The 9,848-nt window shown below is 43.1% G+C and overlaps 1 protein-coding gene across 1 annotated transcript in view; it reads right to left on the bottom strand.

The window, feature by feature from the left end:
- Positions 1 to 5,780: 5,780 nt before the first annotated feature.
- Positions 5,781 to 9,848, bottom strand: part of LOC107094656 (zinc finger protein 827-like) — a 72,184-nt gene continuing 68,116 nt past the window's right edge. Inside the window, exon 14 of the mRNA XM_015390414.1 lies at positions 5,781 to 9,087. Within this exon, the coding sequence (XP_015245900.1) occupies positions 8,199 to 9,087 (889 nt within the window). The 3' untranslated portion in view covers positions 5,781 to 8,198. The remainder of the gene's footprint in view (positions 9,088 to 9,848) is intronic.

Here is a 9,848-nt window from a genome sequence, read left to right as displayed (position 1 = left end):
AGCTGTGGCTTTTCTCCTGTTTATAAATACGGCAATTTGAGAACCAGTTGAGGACAGTATGACGGCCTTGTAATAGTATTAGACCAATTTTAAGATTTTTTCTCTTAACATGAACTGTTGTCGTTCTAGAAGCCTGATCAAAATGTGGATGTGTGTTTCTTCCAGCAGGTTCTGGGTTTTCTACAGGGTCCAACTACTCGATGGGGGAAGTTCTTTCAGTCCATGTTCCTGACCATGTCAGACGGTCAGAAGGCAAACTAGTAAATCTAGAGCTTAGCTTGTTTCCGGTCGAATTCATCATTACTGGAGGCCGTCCATCCGTCTCACCCTCCACTCCTTGGTTGCAAACCAGAAGACCTAAACTCTTAAGCATTGGACAGTGACCAACATCCGACCTGGAAGGAGAAATCTTCCTATCTCTAGTTAGGAAGCATGGTCTCACACCCGAAGGATCCGGCAGACAGAGGGTCTGTTGGTTCATCCTTGGTTCCTGTGTTTAGTTGAGCTCAGGAGCCCCCGCTGATCTAAAGACTAATATGTCAGAGACAATCCCTCTCATATTCATGTTAGAATGGGTAGAAATTGGGACTCTATGAGCAGTTTTTATACAATATCTTTACTTTTTACATTTATTTCCATACCATCTGCAAAAAGATTTTTTTTTATGGGTGGCATGTAGATTTCCTCCTGAAGTTCAGTTTAATAACAGATGAATAATGACCTTACGGTAGTTCACACATGATTTTACCATTTGTTTTTATTTTGCAGGTTGTGTTGTCAAGTATCAGTCAAAGATTTTTCTTCTGCAAGCTTGAATACTGGATCTCTTATTAAATCAACAGGAAAGAAAGCAGTGAAACCTCAATGATGGCTGCATGCATCAGGGATTAGTGTTGCAGCATTGGATCCCTACAAACAGCACTGCTAGAGGCATGTTTTGTAAAAACAGCATTTAAGACGTAGTCCTGGTAAGCAGGATGACATCCGGCTCTTCCTGGTCAAACGGCTCTTTTATACTGATACTTGGATGCATCGTTTTCAGAAAGAACCGAGGGGGAGGGTTGGATTTAGTAACGGTCAGCGAGCTTTGGAGGTGGATGCTGCAAAGATGGTTTGATTGACCGGCAAACTGTGGGATTAAGGTGCAGACATGCCTGGACTGGCTTCATGAAAGCGTGCAGAGACAGAGTAAATGATGTTTGTGGAGATCTGCAGCGGAGAATGTAAAAAAATAAAGGTGCCTTATTTTGACTTGGACATTTTCTTCCTTTCAGATGGAAGCCATACATTTCTGTTTTAACCTCCCTGTTGTTCCACAATGCTGGCTTTGTTCCTGAAAGCTGAGACAGCAACAGCACGGCCTCTGCTTACCTTAAACGACTATGCACGCTGCAGAATAGAGCCATCAGGCTCATTTTATACATCAGATGAACTCTTATATTGTTTAGTTGTTTTTTTTTCAGTGCCCTCATTAAAAGTAAAAAAAAAATATTATATAAATATATTTCATGATTTCTGAAACGATAGCAGCTGCTGCGGTTCTTCCAATGAATCCTCCCTCTGAGGTGTTTGTTTTATTCTGATCACCTTAATACCTGCTGGGAAAACCTTCATTAGATTTGGTCGTTATTTTGAGCACTAAACTTCAGAAGTTCCTGGGGGCTTAGAGGTGAAGACATCAGTTCATTGGACGAGCTGAAAATGTGTTAAAAATCAACAGTTTTTCTCATTTGTCATTGCTGTTTTCTCTCATTTCTTTGCCCACTAGAAGAAGAAACTTAGAAAGTAAATTTTTATACAACTCAATAATAGCTGAGCTCAAAACTTCAGGTTTTTATGGGATGATTAATTTTTATACCTTTATTTGATGCAATAAACTTAGTTTCCTGAGATTTGTAGCTTGAGTCCAGCTTTTTTTTTATTCTTAAACATTATGGGACCACTTCTGTGTGGATTTATCTTTGTGATGTGGACTCAATGTTAAAAAACTAATTCTAAATATTAAAAACTGGAAAATTATGTTTTGCATTACATAAATTTTGTGTTTCTGCATCATTATTTACAGAGAATCAAAACATCATTCAAAAATTAAAGAGACAACAGAATAAATATCTGATGTAAGCTTTACTTTCAAATCCTGTTACATTTAGATCTGGCAAGTTGAACATAAAATAATGTGAAACAAGAGAAAACAAAAATACAAACCCCAAAAGAAAAGAGTACAAATGATCTATTTACCAGTTATCGTCACAACCCTGTACAGCCTCAACAATGGAGTAATAAAAAAAAGCTTTGTACAGCACATACCAATCTTTACCAAGTGCCAAACGTTAAGATAAGCTGAGCCTTTTTTTTTCTGATCATGACACGCAGCTAAACTTCAAGCTAACAGGCTGCAGACGGTGCATCCAGATGCAAACCTGGGAGTCCGTAGAGAAACAGGTGACGTGCATTAAGGTACTGAGAAGGTAGTCGAGCTTAAAAGGTCATTGTGCTGCGAACCACCGGGTTAACCCCCCCCCACACATCATAAAATAAAAAAATTAAAAAAGCAGGCAGGATAAGTGCTCAGGGGGACTCTTCTTCACACTCGACCCAAAGGGGTCAGGAGGAGGTGCAGCAAGTCATGATTAAGCTGTGATAAAAGGCAGACGTCTGAAAATAAAAGGACACATTTTCCATTTCCCCTTTTCTACTGGACCCTGACAATTAGTTAGACTCATTCTCAGGTGGGTTCCTTCCACCAAGTGGCACTAGAGCATAAAGGATAACTACCATGGTGAGCGAGTGTTGGGAAGGAAGCTCCTTTCTCTCTAGAGACCAAAGAAAGATGCACAGACAGAGAGGAAGGGAGCGAGGGGGGAAGACGATGGCGGCGGCGCTCCCGCAGCGGGACGTGACGGATTCAATCCTAACATCACATCCGGCTTTGGTCTGAACGGTGTAAGATCTTTGAAATCTCTGATTCAACAAGACGGAAAAAAAACGACAATAAAAAAGAAGCAGCAACGGTAAAAACAGACAAATAAAATGAAAATGAGGGAATTTGGATTGAAGAAGGAATCAATAGAGGAAAAGCTTTCAGAAAGGGAAATATCTGAACCACGCTGCCGGATGTCGCCTCTTCTCAGCATCAGATCTCATCGTGTAAAAGTGCAGCCCTGTGCAAAATTGGCCAGAATGGTTTAGCCTGGGACCTTTAGTTCCCAGGAGGGGGGAGGCTCGACCTCTGCAGTCTAATTCCTGCAATTTGTGTTCATTGCCTTTCTCTGATTTCACAGAGGTGCAGCCTTTTGCACTGCAGGTAAAGAGCAGAAACGTGTGGGGGTGGGGGGTGATTGAGTCCCATTATGGAAACACAGAGGGTCCAAGTCTGCTCTAAAAAAAACAAACAATAAAATAAAAGGTTTAAGTGCTTTTGGCTTAAAGAGTAACAATAACGAGTGCAATTAAAACCCAAAGGTTGCCAGAAGGGGAAGGAGGTCAGACAGCGGTACCACGTCTGCCTGCTGGACACAAACCATGGCTTCTCCTCATCATCAACGGCTGCTCTGTGAGCGTTGGTAGAAAATGGTAAATATGATGTAAAAGGCTCAGTAATTAAAACAACAACTGAATATAAAAACAGAAAAAGACACAGAAAGGCCACCAGACACACCAAGGTTCTCTGTCTTTAGCAGAGCTGTCGTCGCTCCTCGTATCGCATCTTTTTCATGAACATAACAAAAATACATTCATTCAAGTCATTTTGGAACAGTTTTTTTTTTCCTCTTTTGTACACAAAAATTACAAAAAGCTCCAAAAAGCACCATTGAATCGGCCTGTGGCGACTCCAGCTGCCGGGCAGCAGGTCGCCTCCATTCTCTCATAAATCTCTTCTACATGTGGGAGCGTGATCCATAGGTCTGCATCTATGCTGGGCTGATATCAAGCCGGTCTCAGAAATGATGGCGGAACGCGGCAACACGGATCCAGGCAGCCGCTGCAGGACAACCGGCAGGAAATTGTCCTGCTTCCTAAAGCGGGGAAACACTGTGAGGTCGTACCGTACTGTGCAAAAGTTTGAAACTTTTTCTTCAGGCTGGTTTTTTATCCTGTTTCTGGAAATTTCTGAAGGTCTTTCCAGCTTTTTTCTTTAGACCTCGGCTGATTTTCCTCCTATTTTTTCTTTTCAGGTCTACAGCCTCACCAGGAAGGTAAATGAAAGACGCAGATGCAATGATAACAGAAATAACTACAATATGATAAAAATAATAAATGAAAACCATAATTTTAGTCCAGGCCTGTTTCATTAGTTTATTTTAGTCATTCTGTTAAATCATGGTTGAAAATCAATGTCTGACTTTTGTTTCTATATTTTCATGATTTTTTTATTTTATTTTCTACAAACCTTTTTAGTTTGTGTTTATCTTTTAGTGAATGCTGATGGAAAACTGGGTGAATGTTAGATTTTCAGAATATTAGAATCCCCAGATTAACCAAGGAGGTATTTTCTTTCTACCATTAATCGTTTAGAAATAAGAAATCAGAAATACCGATCAGCTTGTTTCAGAGTATCATGAATTAGAGATGAAATCCTCTAGCATCAGCCATGATTAGTTTAATCTGTGATTTATAATGACTTTGTCAGATTCAAGTTGTTTCTGTGACCATTTCAGGTTTTTCTTTTGTTAAACGGGGAGAATCAACATTTTTATCCATGGGTGTATTTAGTAGGAAAGGCAGAGGTCTTAATAATCTGCAGTTATGCTTTTAACACCAGGTTCTCCTTGTGGAATCATTAGCTGCTCTGGATTAAATCTTTTCAGAACACTGCAGAAAATGTAAATCTAAGAAAGTTATTTTTTCTTAAACAAATGAAGCAGCTAAATGAGAATCTTTGCCAAAGGAATAAGATAATTTACATTTGAAAAAAGAAAAAAAAACTGCTTTGTCTTAATTCAAGTCCTTTAATATCTAATGATCTTATTTTAAGTGTAAAAATACTTATTCTCTTGGCAGATGAGCTTATTTACCTTCTGAAACTAGGGGTGGAAGCACTCATTTTAAGAGATTTCTACTAATTTTTAGAGCACTAAATTAGCGGGTCGGGTCGGGTTCTCTGCTCCTCCCCATATGCTGCACCCTAAATGCACCAGGGAGCTTCATCACAGACCCTTCCTCCCAGCAGCTGGAAGGCTTTATAACCACCACTGTTCCCAATAACCTCAATATGTGTTACATTCATGCTGATTTTGCACAGTTTCTACCTCTGTCAGTTAAATAACATGCTGCTGTCATTTTGCACATNCTAATGATCTTATTTTAAGTGTAAAAATACTTATTCTCTTGGCAGATGAGCTTATTTACCTTCTCAAACTAGGGGTGGAAGCACTCATTTTAAGAAATTTCGACTAATTTTTAGAGCACTGAGTGAAAGGCTGAAGTTGGCGGGTCGGGTTCTCTGCTCCTCCCCATAAGCTGCACCCTAAATGCACCAGGGAGCGTCATCACAGATCCTTCCTCCCAGCAGCTGGAAGACTTTATAACCACCACTGTTCCCAATAACCTCAATATTTGTTACATTCATGCTGATTTTGCACAGTTTCTACCTTAGTCAGTTAAATAACCTGCTGCTGTCATTTTGCACATCTCTGATGTTGCTTCTGTTTTCACATATCCATTACTGTAGAAATGTCCATAGCTGTATACTAGTTATCTATCATCCAGGTGCAGTTTTCATATTGTTAAAACACTTTACAGTACAGTATTTCATTGTTTATCTTTTAACTCTTCACTATTATGTTAGTCTTATTCATTTTTCTAAGGTCCACATTAGTGTGACCATTCTTTCTATAATCTTTTTGCTGCTGTAAACACCAGAATTTCCCCACTGAGGAACAATTAAGGGATTTTCTATTCTGTTTGTAGGAAGCTGGCTCATGGTTAGCATTCTGCCTCAGGAATAACGCTGCTGTTTAAATGTCTCTTAGCAACGCCTTTTTAGCTTTTTATTGTCATTCCACTGTCACAAGTACTGAGCAACGTAATTAACTCTCTGCATTTAACCCATCCCCTTTGGGAGCAGTGGGCTTCCATTGTGCGGCACCCAGGGAGCAGTGTGAGGTTATGGGTCTTGCTCAGAGACCAAGAGTGGAAGTCTCACACTCTATGCCCTAACCACTAGACCGCCACTCCCCATTAGGGCATTTACAATTGTGTCGGGACCGGTTAACAAGAACCAGACAGGCTGCGGTCCAATGGGGACGGTTGGAGACTAACACAGCCTCCGTCTAACAGGGACTCGGGAATAAAGTTGTTGAAGATTCCTTTCCTTTTATTTTCTGTTTCAAATAATTGTTGCATTTGTTGATTTCTAAATGTGTGCACTCTTCTGTGCTCCAGCACCACCTTATATGGTCATGCTGTAGGCTGTGAGAAGGCCTGGATGCTGACTGGGGGCTAATGAATGACTGACTTTTAGATAAAATGGGAAAGTGGGCAGAAGCTCTCTGCCTTTCAGTTGGTTCTCCCCTGAAATGGTCGATAGCTAAGGGCCTAATACAAGGTGAGACCTTCCTCTGAAATTTGTGCTTGTGTCAACGATTTTGTCAAACATGACTGGAATAAATTCTGTTAATGCTTAAACATGTTTCCTCCTTTGTGTACGATATCTGAGAAATAATTCCTCCACGGGTTTGGACTGGGTAATAAAAAGGGACATACAGCAAAGTCATGCAGCACGTCTCCAGGAGGATCATCTGATGACACAACAGCGGTTCATCACAAGATTTCAGGAGGTTCTGTTGATCCCTTCAAGTACAGAAGATCAGAGGCTGATCTGATAATCTGACCTTGGAAACTATGATTAAAAGCAGCCAATAACAACAGCCTGAACTACACTACAGATTAGATCAGAACTAAACGAGAGATTAAACCTGAGCTAAACGATAGATTAGGCCTGAACTAGACTATAGATTAATATTGAACTGAACTGTAGATTGACCCTGAATCAGACTACAGATTAGATGCGGATTACCTCTGAGCTAAACTATAGATACGACTGTTTTTCAAGGCTGCCCTCCATGTTCTAGATGTTTCTCTGCTTTAACAGACCAGATTCAGATGATTGCAGTCCAGTAAAACCTGTGAATCTATTGTGATATCAGGTGTTTGAAAACTGGAACCATCTAAAACATGTAGCTCCCATCATTTTAACAGATCAGGAAATAAAAAGCGACATAGATCTTTTGCACAGTACTGTACGTAGCTGCAGTGAGGGGTATTGCTATAATTTGTTGTTGACGTGTTTGAAGGCTGCGTGCTGCGTTTAAGGCCCGTTCACTAAAGTCTGTAAAGCAGGTCGAGGACCCCGGCTCTGAAAGATTTACTGCTTATCCACCTGGGAGTGCAAAAAAAAGCTGCATTTATATTTAGGTTCTCTGATAATAAACGCATCTTTCTCCGTGATATTTCAGACTGAATATCTTCCATATTTACATCATCACAGCTTATTCTGTGTTAGCTTTATAAGATCCATTTCAACACATTGATTCTGAGACATAATTGAGATCAGTCGGCAGCAACGTGCGTCAGGCCGTCACCGTCGCTCGAAAACAAAAGCAACTTAAGCAGATGGAAATGGGGGAAGGGTCCAAAACTATGTACAAGCTTGATAAATAAGTAAGTGCATGGTCTGAGGCGTCGCTTTGGAAACGTGACCTTTCAGATGAAAGAGTCCTCATCGCGGCATAAACTGGAGTTCAGCTTCCTAACGACGTCACAGCTAGCTGAGACAGAGACGGGCATGCCATTCCGATGCATAACAGCAAAGGGACACGAATGCACTAAAATTCAGCACTTGCAATGTTTGTTTTGTCTGTTTTTCTACGTTTTTCTCTTGTCAAACGACTGAAGAAAATATCTATAAAACCAGGATAAGCGTCATCGGGTAAAGCGCCTGGCTTCAGGTCATTCAGATGCTTACAAACAGAGCAGAAGGTGATAGATTGTAGTACTTGTAGTAATAATTCAATCGATAGAACTGATAAGAAAAGCAGCTTTTTGATATAAATGCATCTTAGCATGTACAGCGTTTTTTCCTCTTAGAAATGTTTTAGTAAGTTTGTCTGGTCCAGCTTATTCTGCCGGTCTGATTGGAAAAGACGTTGCTCCCGCTGCAGTGGTCTTTCACACCACTGTCTAAAGGGGGGGGGGGGTCAAACAGTTTTGGCCCTCTCCATCAGTCCCAGGTAGGCCAGGAAGGAGTGTTTGTGGGAGGAGGGGGAGGGGAGGGCGAGGGGGGACATGTCCGGCCGCCATCTGGAGTGGAGGTGTGAGTGGAATGTGAGGCGGCTGTTGTGGGTGAACAGGGTTGTCAGGGGGATCAGGTGGGCGTGCTCGCCGTTCCTGTACCGCTCTGGCACGTGGCGGGAGGAGGGGGCGAAGAGGGAGGGGCTGCTGCTGATGCTGGTTCTGCCGGCGGGCTCCGGCTGGCGGGACGCGGCCAGCGTCAGGGACAGAGCCACGGACTGCAGCGCCTGAGACGCCGTCAGGCTCATGAGGGGGCTGTTGCTGCCACTGCCCCCGCTGCTGCCTCCCACGCCCAACAGGAAGCTCTCCTTTTCCCCCTGCAGCGGTGGCTCCTCCCCTCCCGCCTCCTCCTCCTCCTCCTCTCCTCCGCCCAACCCCTCCACCCCTCTGCTCTGGTGTTTCTTGAGGTGGCGGCTGAAGACGAAGGGGTGCGTGGTGGTGAAAGGGCACTCCTGGCACCCGAAAGTCTGGCGCGGCGCATGCTTCAGCTTCTTGTGCAGGTTGAGGTTGTCCTTGCGCTTGCAGCTGTAAGAGCAGCGGTCGCAGTGGAAGGGCCGCTCGCCCGTGTGCACGCGCACGTGCTCGATGAGCTTGTTGGCCGTTTTGGACAGGTAGCCGCACTGCTCACACTTGTAGTGGTTGCCCAGGCGATGCCCCCGCATGTGGGCCTCCAGCGAGGCCTGGTCCGGCCACAGTCCCTGGCAGATGCGGCAGCGGTACTCCATCTTACAGTGCGTCTTCAGGTGGCACTCCATGGCCGCTGGACGATTGGTGGAGTAGATGCAGAAAGGGCACCTGGTTAATTCAACGAGAGGGGAGGGGGGGCAGAAGACAGCTGAAGGGAAAGTACATCCACAACCATGTAACACAGCTTGACTTTGATTAACAGGAAGTGATGAGGAGGAGGAGGAAGGATAAAAGAAAACTGTCTGGAATGTTTGTGGAAGGTGGTTTAATGTTAAAGGGATGGAGGCAAGCAGGCGTGGGGGGGAGGAGGGGGAGGAGGATGGGAGCAGGAGGACATGAGGGAAGATGAAGGAATGAGTGGCACTTACATTTAAATAGCACCTTTCATCTGCTCTGGGCCCCAAAGCGCTTCACAAACCCTGCAGAACAGAATCACCTCAGAACAAATCCTCAGAATAATCAAGGCCTCACTCCCTCCCTCGCTTACAGACACAAACATCTGTCTGCAGCTGCCTGTCTGCCGTCATGGTCAGAGTTTACACACGATCATGGTGGACATGGACGTCCTGCCTGCCATCTTTTATCTTAGCTCTTCTGTTTCGGATTTAAGGAGCAACAAAGCAGGAAGGGAAACGGGAAAGGGACATTAATGGGCGGCTGGACTATTTTAGTGTTACTATCCTAATATTAATAAAACTGATAAAAACTTTCTTACATCCTTTCATTCTGGTTAATATAATTAGGTCTGAGGCTAAATGGTCCTTTAAAAAAAACACCTCCTCAGGGATTTTTAGAACTAATTACTAGGGATGCACGATATTGGGATTTTGGCCGATATCCGATATTTTAAAACTCATGTAGCCGATAAC

Source organism: Cyprinodon variegatus, unplaced genomic scaffold (assembly GCF_000732505.1).
Source record: "Cyprinodon variegatus isolate N-32 unplaced genomic scaffold, C_variegatus-1.0 Scaffold498, whole genome shotgun sequence".
In the NCBI taxonomy this organism is placed as follows: Eukaryota; Metazoa; Chordata; class Actinopteri; order Cyprinodontiformes; family Cyprinodontidae; genus Cyprinodon; species Cyprinodon variegatus.
The sequence above is the reverse complement of the archived record's forward strand: the minus strand, read 5'-3'. Positions and strand labels throughout refer to the sequence as shown.